This window comes from Cyprinodon tularosa, unplaced genomic scaffold (genome assembly GCF_016077235.1).
Source record: "Cyprinodon tularosa strain WSP-4 unplaced genomic scaffold, ASM1607723v1 ctg375, whole genome shotgun sequence".
Classification (NCBI taxonomy): domain Eukaryota; kingdom Metazoa; phylum Chordata; class Actinopteri; order Cyprinodontiformes; family Cyprinodontidae; genus Cyprinodon; species Cyprinodon tularosa.
The window spans coordinates 265,630-285,351 of NW_024039091.1; the positions used below are offsets into that span (position 1 = coordinate 265,630).

At 40.8% G+C, this 19,722-nt stretch overlaps 1 protein-coding gene across 2 annotated transcripts in view; it reads left to right on the plus strand.

Annotated features, from left to right (window-relative positions):
• The window catches only part of si:dkey-49n23.1 (semaphorin-3D), a 145,056-nt gene extending 130,710 nt beyond the window's left edge, over positions 1 to 14,346 (plus strand). For both annotated transcript variants that reach the window (XM_038296696.1, XM_038296695.1), the window contains 6 exons: positions 7,063 to 7,151; positions 9,222 to 9,263; positions 9,598 to 9,755; positions 11,544 to 11,608; positions 11,995 to 12,134; positions 13,512 to 14,346. In XM_038296696.1, coding sequence (XP_038152624.1) covers positions 7,063 to 7,151; positions 9,222 to 9,263; positions 9,598 to 9,755; positions 11,544 to 11,608; positions 11,995 to 12,134; positions 13,512 to 14,003 — 986 coding nt within the window. In that variant the 3' untranslated portion in view covers positions 14,004 to 14,346. The remainder of the gene's footprint in view (positions 1 to 7,062; positions 7,152 to 9,221; positions 9,264 to 9,597; positions 9,756 to 11,543; positions 11,609 to 11,994; positions 12,135 to 13,511) is intronic.
• The last annotated feature ends 5,376 nt before the right edge of the window (positions 14,347 to 19,722 follow it).

The following is a 19,722-nucleotide window of genomic DNA, read 5'->3' on the forward strand; positions in this document are numbered from 1 at the left end:
GTAGTTAGGGATTCCCTTGTTGTTTATTCCACCCCAGTTGAAGCATGATTTTACAAAGTTTTTCACTTCTGATGAAAAAGGAAAAAACCCCGCGCGTTTCGGGTTTATAATCGCGGGGGGTTTCGCGTTTCTGTTTTATGCCGCCGGGCGGTTTAGTGTTTTTCCAGAGAAAAGAGTGCCTGTTATTTTCATTGTACAAATGAAAAGAGACATTAAGTTGAGTGTAATAACTTATGAAATTTTAAATTGTTTTATGTAGTGCAGTGTTGTTGCACTCAGGCACAGAATATTACAAGACTACATTATTTTACTTTCTTAATCCGATGTGGGTATTTACTGTTTAGCTGTAAGTGGTTTTATAATTATTTACATGTGGATTTTTTGCTTTCATGATTTTATTTGCTTTACAAGAAAAACAGTGACATTAACATTTTATATGTTAACCCTGTAATGCAGCAGTTAATTCGTAATGAGTTAGAAAAGTTACATTACACACTGAAATTTATCATACTTGGAGAGATATAAACTGTACAGTTAAGAACAAGAAGTGAATGGATTTAACTAAGCCCTGTTGTGCTATGCAGGCTGGGTTTTTTGGATACCCTGGATTCTGGATTCTCTCCTTAAATGGAGATGGCGAGCCAACTGTGTGAACATCTGGATTTGGACTGAAGAGAAGGATTTGGACTAAAGAGGACTTTCTTTTCTTGCATTTATCGTCCTGTCGGAGTGGTAGGACTAAAAAGAAAAACTCAGAGATAAAAAGGGAAAACCTTTTTCTTTTTCCGTTGGGAAACAAGACATTTTATTTCATTTTATTTTTTTAAAGGGTGCACCCAATTTAAAGAGACTACAATTGAAAAAACAAACTGAAGGCCGTCCAAATTTGTAAAACTGTTATTTTTTCATATATGTTAATACACTTACTTCACAAAAAATTACCTGTGTGTTTTCTTCTTACTAAATCGGTGTCTTACTGTTTTTTCCCTCATCATCACTCCCTCTTACAAATCTAGAACATTCTGGTCCAGTGTCAGGTTACTTTGATCTGTGCAGTTAAGATTATGTTGTTGAACATGGTTTTATACTGTATCTATTGATACAACGTTTGACTTGAAGCAATAAAAATGTTGTATTAACATAATTTTTTGTGTGTTGAATGATTGGTAGTGAAGACGATTGGTAGGACTAAAAAAACTGAGTTGATAGAACTCAACTTGCAGATAACACTACAAAATCTGAGTTTGTAGAACTCAAAATCTATATGTCAAACTCATAAAACAAAGTTGATAGAACTCAGAACTTAAAGGTGAAACTCAAAAACCTAAGTTGGTAGAACTCAAAATTTCTATGTAACACTCCAAAAACCTAAGTTGGCAGAACTCAAAAATCTTTGTAAACTCAACCACAGTGAATTTAAGTAAGGAAAACTCAAAAAACCAAATGCATCACGTTGCCTAGAAAATTTAAGTTCTGTCAACCTCTATTTTTTTTTCAGTGTGTGAGGGGGGGGCCCCCCCCTGCCCATCCATGCCCAGGGCCCCAAATTTCCTGAATCCGCCCCTGCCTATAGACCATCATGACAGGAAAAAATGGATTTTCAGCTGGCCCCTGACCCGCCAAAGGATTTGGCAGCTCAATTAAAGGAAACACTCAATTTCAGGTTTGGGTTCAGGGGCTGGCAGTGGGGAGATTAAGCCTCCCCCCATATCTTTTGACCAAGCCCCCACAGGTCCCCCAGAACGGGTAACCCTTGTGGAGGTGCTGGGCATAGGAGAATAAGCCGGTAGATTCTCAACTTTAGGAGCTGGCAAGACTGGGGCTGAAGCAGAAGCAGCAGCAGCACCAAGTTCATTTGGGTCTTGCTGTAAAGCTGCTTGTGCTTGCTGTAATAATGCTGAATATGGACCTACAGGTAAATCATCTTTACGATGGGTATGTGCAAGGGTATGGGTTCTTTTATTGTGGTTCTGCAGGCTCCTGTATCACACAAAATTTAACAGGAGTGCCCTGGACCATCAGAACTTTTTCTGGTCTATAACATTTCTTAAAAAAATCTTCTAGGTTTAAGACATCCATATTTTCACCCTCTATCTCTCTAATAGAAAATGGTTGCTCATCTAGTCATGCTGAGCTTCCTGCTTTTGTGGTTTACTTTGACAGTGTCTAGCTATGTGGCCTTTTTTTCCACATGACCAACACGCTCTGGAATTATCAGTTGAGCGTGATCCAAAACCTCTTCCCCTTACACGGCCTCGGCCCCTACCTCTGGACTGCTGATAAAACACAGTGTCCTCTTCCTCCTGATAAAACACAGTGGATTCTTTATTTTTATTCTTTTTACTTTTTATGACTTTCTCTGCATGCAGGGCGTGATTTATATACTTTTGGAGTGTTGCACCACTCATCTCTATGTGGTGACGATTTACCCATTCTTGAATTACACATTCTTCCACATCCTTCTTTGGAGAGGGAATTCCTTCTACTGCTTTTCTAACATCTTCCTGTGTCCAGGTTCTGTATACCATTACTGTGGCTGGTTGTTGGGCATTCCCCTCAACCTGGCCTGCTAAGGGGTTTGGTAATTCTATTAAAGGAAGCGTGAGGACTGCTCCTTCACCTTCCAGGTTCACAGGCATCACTCGGGGTGTCCGTGGAGACAGAATGTCATTAAATGTTGTCGCTAAAGTTTTTGACCAATCCCCTACAGAACCTTTGGACCTAGTAATATATCCCTGGGAGGTATCAGCTTGTGGAGAAGCTACTTGAGGAGGGGCTATTTTCAATGGTGCTTCTACATGTTGTGGGGGAGTATATCGTGGAGGATCCCCCGTGGGTGAGAGAGCTGAGGGATCGGCTGCAGCGGCAGCACCTCCCATTGGTGGGAGATTATGTATTTGATGTATCAGGCTAGAATAGGGCCCTGCATACTCATCATCCTCCTTTCTATGAAACATAACTGATCTTTCCTTTTTCTTTTTTCTTTCTTCACTTTCCCTTTCTTCCTCTTCTTTCTCTTTTCTTTGTCTCTCCCCCTCTCTCTCTTAACTCTGCGCTCTCCCTCTTCTCTCTGACCTGCCAATTTCATCCAGACCATGGTTTGCATGTAACCTTCTTTTGCCATCAAAGTGTCTTTATTTTTGCTCTTTGTTTTTATTTTTTGTTGCAAATCTTTTATGTTTGTGGTGCTCAATTTGCCATTAAAACCGTAGTTTTTATTCAGTGACACAACGGCTCTAACGCTGATGGGTCATCATTTTCGACTGCTTTCCAATCTTTGCACTGGAGTTTCTCTAATAACTTCTGTTTTTCTTTACTTTGCCCTTTTCCCATTTTGAACTAAATTTGGGCCCAGTGGGTTTTCAACACCTGTCGTGTTCTAAACACTGGGGCTTCAGACAAGATGGTGATCAACTACTTTTTGTGGTAAAACTCACTTCAACCTTTACAGGTGGAGTTTTCTTGTCTACAAACATCCACAAAAGCTCACCATTTAACCCTTGTCTTTTTGGTATGAAATACAGATATCTAGTGATATCTATATTTCCTTTCACACACACACTCACACACACACTGCGCAGTTAACTTTTACTTTATTTTAAACACAGAGGACGCCGCCATCCTACGCAGAATTTAACTAGTTTACAACTCGGGGAACCTGCCCTTACAAACTAGGGCAGCCTGCCCTCCCGCGGACTTTAACTGTTTTAAAATTTCTGTTTTACCTGATACAGTCTAGAATTGTCAGGGTTTTAGTACAAAAGGGGGACCTCGTTACCCCATGCGGAATTTAACTATTTAAGATAGAGGACACCGCCGTCCTTCACGAGGTTTAAACTGTTTGCACAGGGGAATCTCGTGACCCCACGCTGAGAGGACTTCGCTGTCCTTCACTTCTATCTTTTTTTTTTATAATATATTTTTATAAATTTTTATATTTTTATATATTTTTCTTCCAATAATTCACTCACTCCTTATTAAAAGAAAAACTACTCACAATTCTCTGCGTCCTCGAAATGCTTCAACCGTCGGACCCCAGCTTGTAAGGGAGAGACCAGTCCCGTAAAGGGTCTCTTTGCTGCGGCCGCAGGCTTATCTGGGTCTCACTTACCTGCTGGGGGTCGTCGGGTATCTTGCAATCCGGCTCGAAGGACCAATTAATGTTAGGTTTAAACACCAAACATTTTATGCAGTAACCTGTACAAAGGAAGACACAGAGAATTTTAGTATAATTTACTTGCAAGGAGAGTGATCAGAGACTGTTCAGTTACAATTCTCCAAACCACTCTGAAAAAGTCTCCGCTCTACCAAGCTTTTTATTAAGGAAACGCCCTGGCTACAATGTGGTTCCGACTGCTAAGGGGAGGGGGAAGGGTGAAGCCAGTCGGAACCAGAAGGGAGGGGGTGAAACCCAGTCGGTACCAGAAGTCTGCATAACATCATACAGTATCATGAGATAAGAGCTTTCACTCCTTTCTCCGGTGTTAGTGAGTGCATTTCCCCGTGTTTTCTCCTTGCTGACCTTGAGCAGCCAGCACTCCATCTGCACACACTAATAACAAGCATTAGAAAGACAGCAAGTGAAACATTTCAACACTTTGTGTAATACAAGTATACAGGAATATGCAAATGTATAAATATGAATGTATAAGTATAATATGATTAAAGTAGAATAACTTGTACAATTAATCCAACAGTCACCCTGCCTGTGATCAGTGGCTTATGTTTTAAAAAACAAAAATAATCAGAGGGTTGCTCAGTATTCTGCCTTTAGGGGCTTAGTTAAGTGTCTTCAGGTGAGAGTAAAGAAAAAGCCTATATAAAGCCTTTTCCATCCTCTCCAGTCTATAAAAGGAACTGGGGTGGATGCCATGTGCATCTTCCTTTAAAGCTCCCAGAAGGTGAGCTGCTGTGTTCACCACAGCACAGAGCTCCTTCCAGTCGAGGCAGGGTGAGGGAAGAGGTCAACTGCTCCCCAGTGCAGGACAAACATAGCTAAGGCTCCAGTGTAGACTCACCAGTTCTCCCAGCATGCGTATATTTGGACTGTGGGAGGAACCAAAGAATCTGACAGGGGGAAAAGTATTTCCTAATGTCCTGCTGTGATATTGCTGAAACACGTAGAGAGTAAAACTCCTCTAATGAAGATCCACTCTGGGTAAAATGCGCTAAACTGTCCTCTAGTTTATCACGCAGGTGGTTATGCAGCAAATAGAAGATAGATTGATGATGGTGGCGTTCTTCATAGATGTTCCTGCTGCAAAATATTTCAGCCCTGATGCTCCCTTTAGGATTCAGAGTACTTAGCTAAAGTTACTGCTAATATCCATCATCCATCCATCCATCCCTCCATCCATCATCCATCCATCCATCCATCATCCATCCATTATCCATCCATCCATCCATCCATCCATCCCTCCATCCATCATCCATCCATCCATCCATCATCCATCCATTATCCATCCATCATCCATCCATCCATCCATCCATCCCTCCATCCATCCCTCCATCCATCCATCCATCCATCCATCATCCATCCATCCATCATCCATCCATCCATCCATCATCCATCCATTATCCATCCATCATCCATCCATCCCTCCATCCATCCATCCATCCCTCCATCCATCCATCCCTCCATCCATCCATCCATCCATCATCCATCCATCCATCCATCATCCATCCATCCATCCATCCATCCATCCATTATCCATCCATCATCCATCCATCCATCCCTCCATCCATCCATCCATACATCCATCCCTCCATCCCTCCATCCATCATCCATCCATCCCTCCATCCATCCATCCATTATCCATCCATCATCCATCCATCCATCCATCCATCCATTATCCATCCATCATCCATCCATCCATCCCTCCATCCATCCCTCCATCCATCCCTCCATCCATCCATCCATCCCTCCATCCATCCATCCATCCATCCCTCCATCCATCCATCCATCCCTCCATCCATCCATCCATCCATCATCCATCCATAATCCATCCCTCCATCCATCCATCCATCATCCATCCATCCATCATCCATCCATCCATCCATCCATCATCCATCCATCATCCATCCATCATCCATCCATCCATCCATCATCCATCCATCATCCATCCATCCATCCATCCATCATCCATCCCTCCATCCATCCATCCATCCATCATCCATCCATCCATCCATCATCCATCCATTATCCATCCATCCATCCATCCATCCATCCATCATCCATCCATCCATCATCCATCCATCCATCCATCCATCCCTCCATCCATCCATCCATCATCCATCCATCCATCCCTCCATCCATCCATCCATCCATCCATCCCTCCATCCATCCATCCCTCCATCCATCCATCCATCCCTCCATCCATCCATCCATCCATCCATTATCCATCCATCATCCATCCATCCCTCCATCCATCCATCCATCCATCCATCCATTATCCATCCATCCATCCATCCCTCCATCCATCCATCCATCCATCCATTATCCATCTATCATCCATCCATCCATCCATCCCTCCATCCATCCATCCATCCATCCATCCATTATCCATCCATCCATCCATCCATCCCTCCATCCATCCATCCATCCATTATCCATCCATCATCCATCCATCCATCCATCCATCCATCCATTATCCATCCATCATCCATCCATCCCTCCATCCATCCATCCATCCATCCATCCATCCATCCATTATCCATCCATCATCCATCCATCCATCCATCCCTCCATCCATCCATCCATCCATCCATCCCTCCATCCATCCATCCATCCTTCCATCCATCCATTCATCATGAACATAAAAGAAAGCTCAAATAAGATATTCGGGGCATGATACAGTAAACCAGTCAGCATCAGCACCAGTAAGATTTCTTAGTTGCACTGCATGAGAGTTGGAATCATTACACATGTCTGGAAGAGAATAAACAAAACAAAAGAACTTTCTTTCCAAAGTCGAAGCATTTCTGCAATATTTAATAGCAGCGACCTCCTTATGTAAACGTGCATTGAACCTTCCCTTTTCTTCTTGATGTGATATCTTCCAGATGATGGGAAGGTGGTGAAGGCTGTGTCTGTCATCAAAGACAACTGGGAAACAGAGGAGGTCATTCTGGAAGAGCTAACCGTGTTCCAGGTGAGATTATTCCGAACCGATCCGTCTATCAGCCAGTCAGAGCAGCAGCTGCAGGCCCAAACAGCCTCCTATCGGACAGATTTACTCCAAACTGATGTAATGGATCAGGACTTTTAAGGCTAAGAGCTTGTTTTAGTATCTCCTTGTGTTCCTCTGCCAATCCTGCAGAGTGTGTTTCCCCACAGGAGGCCTTCTTTAAGCTCCCTATGGGACATGTTTGTCCAGAAATCTGTTCTCATTATAAAACCAGATGGAAAGGCACATATTTTCCAAAATCGTCTGAGTGAAGAGACATCAGAGAGACGAAAAAATACAATTTTGAGGAGATGAACCTAACATGAGTGGAAGAAAGGTATTTTTTGATAAGATCAAGATACGATTTCATCCTTCAATTTTAGCGTGAACAGACATATTTCCAGGAAGCAGGAGCAGAAGGTCTGGTGGAGTCGTTTGAAAGCGCTGCTGGTTCCTCTGGTTTCTGCTGAGGGCCAATTTGCGGTCTGACTGGGTTCCCTGGTGCTGACAGAACGGAGGACGGCCAGATCCCCCCTTAAAATACTCCCAGCGACTCCCCCTCCCTCCTTCAGCTCGACCTCTCGCCTCAGAGCGGTCACAGGTCGCAGACTCCTTTTGTGAAACGCTGAAACAAGTCAGTGACCCAGAAAAGTGACGCTGTGGGGAATCTTTAGCCCTGTGAAGAAGAAGAAAGAGACTTATTTGATTTCTAATCTCAGTAGCTTCCCTGACCCCGCACTCAGTTGTAGTATTTCATGTTGCTGTGAGGCATTCCTCGCCCTCCGCCTGCCTGAATTATGGCCGCTGTTAAAGACAAACTAGGGTGGGATCCTGTCGGTCATACAAGTTCGCCTTCATTCCTGCATTCCTGCAGGTTTGACCCTCTGTCAGAGTTGTTTATGATGCAGCCTTTTAAGGATTAATTACATTACAGGTAAAAATAGTTAATACTCGCCTGATTGCTCCCTGGACGCCCCACAATGGCAGCCCACTGCTCCCCAAGGAGATGGGTTAAATGCAGAGGTACATTTCTCCGATGTGATCAATAAAATGAAATTATTAAAAAAATATTGTTATTATTTTAACATGTTAATTTGTATCATACACTACCGTTCAAAAGTTTGCGGGTCACATTGAAATGTCCTTATTTTTGAAGGAAAAGCACTGTACTTTTCAATGAAGATAACTTTAAACTAGTTTTAACTTTAAAGAAATACACTCTATACATACAATGTGGTAAATGACTATTCTAGCTGCAAATGTCTGGTTTTTGGTAATTGATGATTAGAAAACCCTTGTGCAATCACGTTCACTCATCTGAAAACAGTTTAACTCGTTACAGAAGCTACAAAACTGACCTTCCTTTGAGCAGATTGAGTTTCTGGAGCATCACATTTGTGGGGTCAATTAAACGCTCAAAATCTGAAACTGGACAGTCTATTCTTGTTCTTTGAAATGAAGGCTAGTCCATGCGTGAAATTGCTAAGAAATTGAAGATTTCCTAGAACGGTGTGTACTACTTTCTTCAGAGGACAGCACAAACAGGCTCTAACCAGAGTAGAAAAAGAAGTGGGAGGCCGCGTTGCACAACTGAGCAAGAATATAAGTACATTAGAGTCTCTAGTTTGAGAAACAGACGCCTCACAGGTCCCCAACTGGCATCTTCATTAAATAGTACCCGCAGTAGCCTGTTTGTGATGACTTCAATATTACGAGAATGAAGTCATCATTCAACAACCCGTTTAAGAAAGAAAACTTGGAGCTCCGCCCAGCAGATGACGGCCGACCAGCTCCACCAATCAGCAACCAGGGTCCACTTTGACATCCTGCCGATACATGTAAACAGAGTTTTATGGGGTCCCCAGGAAATCCTGATTTAGTGACAGTCTGACAAACAAACATTGGTTGGTTTTGAATCAGGTTGAAGGGAAAGTGATTTGATTCAAGCTTTTTAATCTTAAATGTCATCACCTGTTGTTCTTCAGAATCACTTTCTTACTTTTTAAATAAAAGTCGATTGTATTTTTAATCACTGCTTGATGTTTTATCCCACAGACTCCCACTCCCATCCTCAGCATGGAGCTGTCTACTAAAAGAGTAGGTTTTACTTTTCTGCTGTCTTTATGTCCAGCGCTGATATAAAACATTTTAATTATTTGATTCTATCCTTTTTTGATTAATCAGATATTTATTTAAAAAAAAACACATTTAGTGAAACCAATAACTTAAGTTTGAATCTTGCTAATAGACACTAGTTTAAGCATTTTTTTAAACCTCTATCTTTTATTCATGGAAGCTTGAGATTTGATCAAATCTGAAATAAAGAGTTTGGAGATATAGAAACGGAGCTGAGGGATAACAGCCACTGCTTGAGCAAATATGATGCCTCAGGAATATCATCAGTCTGAGCTCCTGTGTTTCCTGTCCTCAGGAGCAGCTGTACGTCTGCAGTGAGCTCGGCCTGGTCCAGTTGAGTCTGCAGAGGTGTGAGCTCTACGGGGCCGACTGCGCCGAGTGCTGCCTGTCCAGAGACCCCTACTGCTCCTGGGACGGACAGACCTGCTCCAGATACTTCCCCACCAGCAGGAGGTACAGGCAATAAGTCAGGAAGGACCGACGTCCTTATTATCTGCCTTAGGAGTCACTTTATAGACAGAACACTGAGCTAAAGTCTTCATCCATTCAGCCCTCAGTTCTTGTGATGTCACAAAGTTTGTTTCAAAGGAAAAGACAGCAAGGAATAATCAATGGATCATCATTTATGCATAAAACTAATATGTTTGCAGTGATTTAAGGAATTTAGCATTAATTAGTAAAAAAAATAAAAACAATAATTTTCGTTGCGATCACTGCGATCAACTTACAGCCAGTGCTAGAAACATTTCAGAGTTTTTAAAGTTACACAACATGCATAAAAACCAACAGTTAAACTCTTTAAAGATCCTGAAGCGGAAATACGTTAATAAGCTTAGATGTAGAGCATCTATGACATCAGTCTTCAGGTCAACAGATTCTCTACTAGGTCTAGGTCTGGACTTCCACTGCATACCTTTAAGACATGAGAACAGTTTAATGTAAACCCAGGCTGAACGTTCAGACTTTAACCCCAGATTTAACTCCAACAGCTTCCTGATCTGTGCTGTAGAAAAGCATGCCCACAGCATGATGCTGCCAACGCCATGGATCAGCAGAAAGTTAAAGGAAAAGTCCGGTCAGCAGGAATAATCAATGGATCATTATTTATACCTAAAACTAATATGTTTGCGGTGATTTACTGAATTTAGCGTTAATCAGTGAAAAAAAACAATGTTTTTCATCGCGATCACTGAGTCTGGGAGCGGCCATTTTTGACCAAATATAGTAACCCCTCCCTCCTGCCATCTTCCAGCAGTGACGTCACGGTGCGGTAAGCCTAGCGCCATTCTCCCCGCTTTCCAAGCTAAATCAATGGGAACTACTAGAAACATCTGCAATCAACAACAATTATTGAAGATTTCCAGAGGACTTCACCATTGAAATTCACCAGAGCTATAGTGAAACTGACAATGCCCACGTGCATGGCAGCTGGATGCTGGAATACATCGGGTAAAAGTGAAAAAAAAAAGAGTTATTCCACCTTTCTGATCCCTGATCCTCCACGGACGGGTTGGTCGTTGGATCGCCAACTTGAAGAGGGAGGATTTGCCATCGAACTTCTGGCCAGAGAAAAAACCCGTAATATGTAGCCAACATTTGGAAGAAGAATGTTTTCAAGATGACTTGGATAATAGCGCGTTGTGACAAACACCAGATACAGCACTGGGACTTGATCAACAGCCGATACCGCACCGTGACGTCACAAACCAGTAGGTGGCAGTAGTGTTCTTTGGCAAACATGGATGCCTCCAGTAAAGCACATTCACATGAAAATTACTCTGAATTAAAACAATTGTCATTTATTGAACAATATGTAATATTTTAATATTTAAAGTACTTTCAGAAGTTTGAATTCTGAAGACCGGACTTTTTCTTTAACATCACTCCACAGAATGAACATGAAATACTGAGAAAAAAGTCAAAATTCTTTTTTAAAAAGTAGGCATCATGCTAGCTATTATCTACTTACTCATTTACAGACATGGCTTTGCTAAAGCATCATTTCTACGTCAATGTTTACACACTTTATAATTTAATAAATAAATTTTTTTCTTGTTGTTTCCACTTTAACTATAAAAACTATCAAAATTCATATTGAGGGCCCCTAAAAGTTGTTCATCCTTATTCTTTTCAGAACAAACTAAAAAATAATTCTGAAAACTACATTTTATGTTCTTTTCTGTGAAGAACCTGAGTTTCTCCTTCAGACACTGCATATTGTGATCTTTGTTTGTGTGTCAGGCGAGCTCGCAGACAGGATGTGAAGTATGGAGACCCCTGGAGTCAGTGCCCAGTCACAGAGGAAGGTAAAGATCTCCAGTTAAACTCCACATCATCCACTTCATGTCTTAGTTTGCAGCATCTGGACAGAATATGAAGCAGATCTGAAAGGGAGCTGAAAACAACCAGATGATCAGATCAGATCATCTCCAGTTTCCTGTTTCAAACACTGAGTTTCAATCAGATCAATAAGATTTCATTTGGACTTTGTGTTCTTCATGCTGAGAACATCAGAGCTGCTGTTTGCTCACTGAGATCTTCATGGGTAAGATTTTGTCTTAGATTTTTCTTACACCAGAAAAACCATAAGAATTCACCCCAGGTCTCATTAAGTTCTTGTAGTTTCTCCACCAACTAGAAAAGTTGGCTGCTTACATTTAGTGTTTTTTGTCTTGTGCTTTTCTCTTGTCAGATTCAGACTCCGTGGAAGTGAAGGTGGTGTACGGCGTTGAGGGAAACTCCACCTTCTTGGAGTGCGTTCCTCGGTCATTGCAGACGGAACTCAACTGGACATTACAGCTGCCAGAGAACCAGCAGAAAACCGTCAGACAGGTGTTTGCTTCATACCAACACCTCAGATCGGACGCACCTTTACCTACTTCAATATTGACATTCAATGACATGAGATCTGGTTAAATTAGTCTCCATTCATGCAGATAATATCATAGAACATAAAATATCTAATATGTTTAATGCTGCTCTGTTCAGTGTTGGACTTAGAGGTTAGAGATTTAGTAGAGCTCTGGCATAGTGTTAACACTTCAGCACTCTGGGGCATGCTTCGGTGGTGCATGTACAGAGGCCTCAGTCCTCGACGCGGCAGACCCGGGTTCTAATCCGACCTGTGGTCCTTCGCTGCATGTCTCTCCCCCTCTTTCATATCCCCTTTGTTGTCAGCCTACTGTCCAAAAAAAACAGACGAGTCACTAGTGCCATAAAAACTAAAAGAAAACACTTCAATACTGAGACTGAGCCTACAGCCTTCAACAACAGGTATGCATGTTCATCTGGAGGAATCTATAAACTATAGTTATAAGGTAATAGGCAGGTTGTAACCACTAAGACACCTTTGAACAAGTCCTTGTTCCACATATCAAATTGGAGGTTATTTTGGACTATCCAATTCAATTCAGTTCAGTTTATTTCTATAGCTCCAATTCACACATGTCATCTCAAGGCACTTTCCAGTTCACCAGATCATCCAGTCAGATTGATTCAAAGTTTTCTATCTAAGAAAAACCAGCTGATTGCATCGACTCATTGACTTGAACGCAATCCCTCACACTAAGCATGCTTGTAGCGACAGTGGAGAGGAAAAACTCCCTTTTAACAGGAAGAAACCTCCAGCAGAACCAGGCTCAGTGTGAGCGGCCATCCAATCAGGCCCACTGGGGTTCAAGGAGACAGAAGCAGAGACACAAAAAGCAGCTGTAAAAGGCGGCCCCGTCCAGGAAACACACAGCCAGGCAGACGAGCTCCAAGCCAGCTCCCATGTCAGAGGATGAAGAGAGCACATCCAGTTAGTCACAGTCAGAGAAACAAGACTACACTGGAAAACAGGCCAAGCTCCAACATCTAGAAACAAAGGTTTATAATTGATGTCCAACTTGTAGAACAGAATTTGTGTACTTGTACTTGAAATTTGAACAGGTGTAAAAAAAGATTGTACAACTTCAAATTCACATTTACAATGCAGAAATAGTTTTGAGACAAAATAACCTTCATATGTATATATGGATGGATGCATGGATGGATGGATGGATGGATGGATGGATGGATGGATGGATGGATGGATGGATGGATGGATGGATGGATGGATGGATGGATGGATGGATGGATGGATGGATGGATGGATGGATGGAAAGTTTATCCTAAAACCCTGAACATGAAAGATGAGCTGAACTCCAACATCTTCTCTCTTCCTCTCAGCTTTCTCTGACTGATGAGGACCGCTTCCTCCACATGAAGCGAGGGTTGCTGGTTCAGCGCCTGGAGCTGACTGACGCAGGCCTCTACACCTGCACCGCTCAGGAGCGCTTCTACAGCCAGGTCCTTGGCCGGTACCGAGTTCACATCATCCCCAACAACAGCCTTCATCCAGCCCGCTACCAACAGAACCTTAACCACCCGGACCTCCTGAGCCTGCTGAGGACCGGCCCGGCTGTAGCAGGAGTCTCTGGGTTTCTGGGTCAGTCTGAGGCCGTTCCTTTGCCGCCACACAGGAACTCATGGCTGCCTCCTCTAAGGAGCTACAAAGACCTGCAGATGGTGGGAACCAACAGTCTGAGCGTGGACGAGTATTGTGAGCACCTGTGGTACCGAGAAAAACGCAGACAGCAGAAACTTCGCAGTCTGAAGCTGAAACAGGAAAGCCGGAAGGCCCGAGTTAGGAGGAACAACCCCCCTGAATTTCCCCTTTAGTGCCCCGGAGGACTGGTGGACTCTGTTAGGACAACAGGTCCTTAACAGCCAGGGTTTTGACGGACAGGTCTCACAGAGACAGAAAGTACTGTAACATCTTCTGTTACAAAGTATTATTCAGCCTTAAAATATTAAAAAGGGAAGTGATGCATCAGGTCATAGCTGTCTAGTAGTTTTCCTCCAAATGTTAATTTAACTCTTTCAAACTGACGTGGGCTCATTTATAGAACCAAATGTAGATTTATTTCCTGCTTCTGTTTCCCTAAAGGGTTGGAAATATCTCCTCACTAATTCCTCAGATATTGTTTCCATCACTGCTGCTGCTTACTGCTGACTTCTGGGGGGGGGGGGGGGGGGGGGGGGGGGGGAACTTTTGCTTCAACAGAGAAAGAACCCAATTTACATTTTGGATTGAGGAAAAAATTGTATTCTTTTTATTTTTCTAATTTCACAAACCATGCACTGTGAGCACTCAGTAAATCAGTGAGTGAACGAATTTTTCCCAAAGGTGACTGTTGGAAAAAAGAGAATCAAAAACCACAAGATGAGCCCAATCTTTTTTGTTTCCTTAAAGATCATTTTGTCCAGAATGGAAATATTAGATCTGCTCTAAAGGTTCTATATCTCAGCATCCATACTTATTCCTTAATGTTTAACATTTCTTAAAGGAAAAGTCCGCTCATATTCAGAATAAAAACTTCTGAAAGTTCTTTAAATATGTAATTATTACATCCTGTTCAATAAATGATCAGTGTTTATAATTCAGAGTAATTTTCATGTGAATGTGTTTTACTGGAGGCATCCATGTTTGTCAAAGAACACTACTGCCACCTACTGGTTTGTGACGTCACGGTGTGGTATCGGCTGCACTGCAAAGACGATCTAGAAAGAAGTGAGAAATTCTTCAAATAAGTGTATTAAGCCTTCATTTTAGTAGATTTTAGAAATTAGATATTATTCACTTGAAATAAGACAATGCAATTACTTTTTCTTATTTTAAATGTAAATTGTCTTGTTCCATTGGCAAAGTGTCCCACTTACCACCTCAATTCAAGAAAAATGCACTTATTTTAAGAAAAAAATAACTTATTGAGAGTTCTTTTTTTTTGCAGAGTGTTGATCAAGTCCCAGTGCTGTATCTGGTGTTTGTCACAACGCGCTATTATCTAAGTCATCTTGAAAACATTCTTCTTCCAAATATTGGCTACAAATTACGTTTTTTTTCTCTGGCCAGAAGTTCGATGGCAAATCCTCCCTCTTCAAGTTGGCGATCCAACGACCAACCCGTCCGTGGAGGATCAGGAATCAGAAAGGTGGAATAACTCTTTTTTTTTCCACTTTTACCCGATGTATTCCAGCATCCAGCTGCCATGCACGTGGGCATTGTCAGTTTCACTATAGCTCTGGTGAATTTCAATGGTGAAGTCCTCTGGAAATCTTCAATAATTGTTGTTGATTGCAGATGTGTCTAGTAGTTCCCATTGATTTAGCTTGTAAAGCGGGGAGAATGGCGCTAGGCTTACCGCACCGTGACGTCACTGCTGGAAGATGGCAGGAGCACTGCAAAAAAAGATATCTCAATATGTCCTTTTTTCTTAAAATAAGTAACTTTTTTCTTGAATTAAGGAGAAATGTGAAAGTCTTTGCCAATGGAACAAGACAATTTGGTTTTAAAATAAGACAAAACAACTGCATTGTCTTATTCCAAGTGCATATTATATAATTATCTAATTTAAAGAGTAAAAAATACTAATTCCATTGGCAAATCTTATTTACCTGCACAAATTGAGACTAAATGCTCTTAATTTAGGAAAATTTTTACTTATTTCTAGACCGTTTTTGCAGTGAGGGATGTGTTTCTATATTTGGGCAAAAAGGGCCACTCCCAGATTCAGTGATCGTGACGAAAATTTATATATCTACCTTTTTACTGATTATCGCTAAATTCATTAAATCACCGCAAATTTATTAGTAGTAATCCATTGATTATTCCTTGCTGAACAGACTTTTCCTTTAACTTGCCTAATGGCTAGAAGAAAGCAATGCGAGTTTGAATCCCTGAAAACAAGTTAATACATTTGGATTAGTAGTAGTGTTTTTTTTTCACAGATAAGTTTTAGTTTGCGATTTATGTTCTGTCATTTTAAAGCTCAAACGGCCAAAGTGATGTAAAACCTGATAAAGTCATCAGGAGAGATTTCTCCAGCTTTTTGTCTTGAAAGGAAAACTTTTTATCAGAGATCCAACTGAAACTGTTGTGTGTTGAAAGACAAACTTTTCTGAATCTTCCCGCTGGTAAAAACTGCAGATAAGAGTGAGACCCGGTCCAGATGCATGATCAGTATGTGGTAAATATTCAATCGGAAACATTTTCTCCTTCTTAAAAACCTTTTAGGAACTGGTTCTCTTCCTGATCTGCTGATAATAACAGGATTTTTTTTACATTCTCCTTATAATCATCACCAAACTGTGTTGAACTGATGATGAATCTGAACCTTTTCCTTATTAACAAACTTTGCTCAGTTTCACACAGAAATGTTTGATCTCCAGAACTTCAACTGCAGCAAAGCAGCTGCTATTAAAGCTAAAATCTGTTTTCTGCTTGAACTTGTTTTAGTTCTTTGCTCCTTGATGCATTAGAGGAAATAAAAGCCTCATTGAACAGGAACACATGTGATGGACCTGGTCTTTTCATTCAGAGCTCCTTCACACCCGGAAAAAAAAGACTGTTCTTCGTGGCTTTTTTCTTCTATAAGATGTTTTCAAATGTAAAACAGAATAATGACATTTTGTATGTGAATAAACCACAAATAATATCTGACATTTAAAGTCAAATAAACTCAAATATATGTAACCTGTATGTTTTTGTCTCTTTCATCTGAATGGTTTCAGTGAATCAGGATGAGCCTTATCAGCCATGTAGAGCCACACAGAGCCAATCATTTCTTGCTATTTATTATGAGGACCGTGTGTTGATTCCTATTGACTTCCATTGATTTTCAGTCCTTCTTAACCCTTTCTATGCTCTGTCCCTAACAATGACCGTAACCATTACCAGTGCATACCTAACCTTAACCTGAGTTTAACTCTTACCTTAAGGCCGCTGTTCTGTCAGATCAGCATACCTATAGTTAATATGCATGACGTCAGATTTGCATTTATCCCTTTAGTTTTGTACGGAAAATAGACTTTAAACTACCTCTACGGGTGTGTATCCCTTTAGTTGTCACGATTTGGCTATGGTTAGTTGACCCAAAAGCAGAGGCAGGGAGGCAGAGGTGAATCTCTTGTGGATTGAATAATGATTTAATAGAAAACAAAAACAGGTTATCCAAAAATCCAAAAGGAAAACAAAGTCCAAACAAACATGAAACAAGAAGTCCAAAAAAAAAAAAAAAAACATGAAAACTAGTCTAACGTACCAGAAACCATGGAGACATCAGGGGAATCACAATCATAAGGAAGAAGGCACAGAGAGAAGGAGTTGGAGCGTGTACACGGTGTTTGACGAGGACCCAGCAAAGGGGAACTGAAGAGAGAGGGCTTTTAAAGGAGACTGAGACAAAGAGGAGGCTAATGAGGAAACTGGGAGCAGGTGTGCACAGAACAAGAGAGGGGAAGAGCTAGGGAAGAAGGAGAACACAAGAGGGCAGCAGAGAGCAACAAATAGAAACCTGGAAGACTGGAAATAACAATTTAACTACTAGGACTATAAAACATGGAGAAAAGAAAACTAAACACTAGAAGACGAGGAGTAAAGTAAGACTGAATACTCAAAAGAAAAACATAACAGAAGCATAAACCTGACATTAGTCTTGTACAGAAAAAACAGTTTAAGGTCAGATCATCATGCGCTTCAAAAAAACTAATCGAAAAGTAAGTCATTATATCGTTTTTTTTGTACATGACTAAAAGGATAAACATTCGTTGAGATAATTTAAAGTTTATATTTTGTACAAAACGAAAGGGATAAACGGGTATTGACTATGGGTATGCTGGTCTGATCAAGTATGCTCATCTGACAGAACACCGGGTCACACAGGTTGCGCATGACTTTTTACCCTCTGGCTGCGTATAAAAAGGCTTCCACTAGGCAGGGTGAGCAAATCCATCCAGATTTTGTTTTGTCTTTTTGTCACACAAATTAAAACAATTTCCCATCTTTTACTTGGACAAAATATATTTTTAAAGCCCACTGGTGCAGTTATAAAGCACCAGTGGGCTTTATAACTGCAGTGGTGCAGTTTATGTTTCAATGATTGTTTTTGCAAAGTCTGTCCTGCTTGCTATATACATGCGATGTGCAACTCCACACCTGACTCTTTCTCCGTGCAATCAACAGATTTTATTTTTTGTTTTCCACCAAAGCGGGTGTATATTACTTTTTAACCGTGTCTCTCTTCCTGTCAGACTCATAGATTTGGTGCTTAATTGCTGTGTAGACCGACTAAAATAGACCTGGGCTCTATCTCAGTCGGAGCTATGCTTCCCTCTGCAGGAAATCATGTCAGGTGTGATCATCCCCATTCACTGTCAATGAGCGCTAAACGCCAGGACCTCATCTGAAATGATTTTTTGTTGGATCAGTCCAGGGCCGCTGGAAGTAATTTTGTGGGGGGGCTGGGATTTTTATTTTTTTTTTGTGGACAAAGCAGATAGGCCTATTTAAAATACAATGAAAATAAATAATAAAGATTCACTACTTTATTGTCATATACACTTCCATGCAACCAGGGTCTGTAACACACAGACATCATCAGTTCTCAGGTAAATATATGCGCTAATAATTCAACTTCACAATAACACTGTAACAACTGGGCTGCAACTAACGATTATTTTGCAAATCGATTAATCTGTCGATTTTTTTTTTTTTTTTTTTAGATTAATAATTGGATAGCAAAAGGTTCCACAAAGAAGACTTTTCACGAAATTAAACAAAGTGAAACTAAAACGATTCCACTTGAGTTCTGGATAGAGCATACTGACAGACGAAAAAGCTTTTTATATCTTGAATACAAAGTGTTTATATATTTATTTAAGAATTTTGGTATAATTGCTGTTCAAAGTTTGTTGACCTGTAACCTAAAGGCATATTTTGCATTCTCGAAGCGATTAATCGATTACTAAATTGGTTGACAATTATTACAATGATCAATTAATTAAAAAGCTTAAAAAAAGTGCAAGACCTCTTGCAGCTCAGGAAAATACACACATATATATATATTTTCAGACATTGAACAAGGAAGCAGATTAGCTGTCTAGGCTGAGAATAGAGGGCCCAGTATTCACAGACAGACATATGTTGCATAGCAACCATATTAAAACACTTACAATGGGGCGTGGCGATATGGCACAAAAACCTAGTCTAAGACTTTATCCTACCTAATCCGGTGAATCATTTTTTCCCCCTAGTTATATAGTAAAAAAAAGACAAAGAGCATTTTCATAAATTGGCTTTTATATCACTCATTCTTCTGGAGGTTTATTTTAATTTAAAAGTAAAGTTATGGACCCTTGTCTGTACTGCTCCTCCTTCTCCTATGAAAATGAGGAAGATGAGTAGGTACACTGGGTTTACACAGAAAGGTCCATAAGAGTGCAGAAAGTTGTGAAAATAAAAAACCTGTTAATCAGTAAATTTTATAGTAGCGTAAAGGTTTATTTCTGGACTTTGAGCCAAACTAAATAAGGAAGTAGTTTTTGATTGTTGTTCCCAACA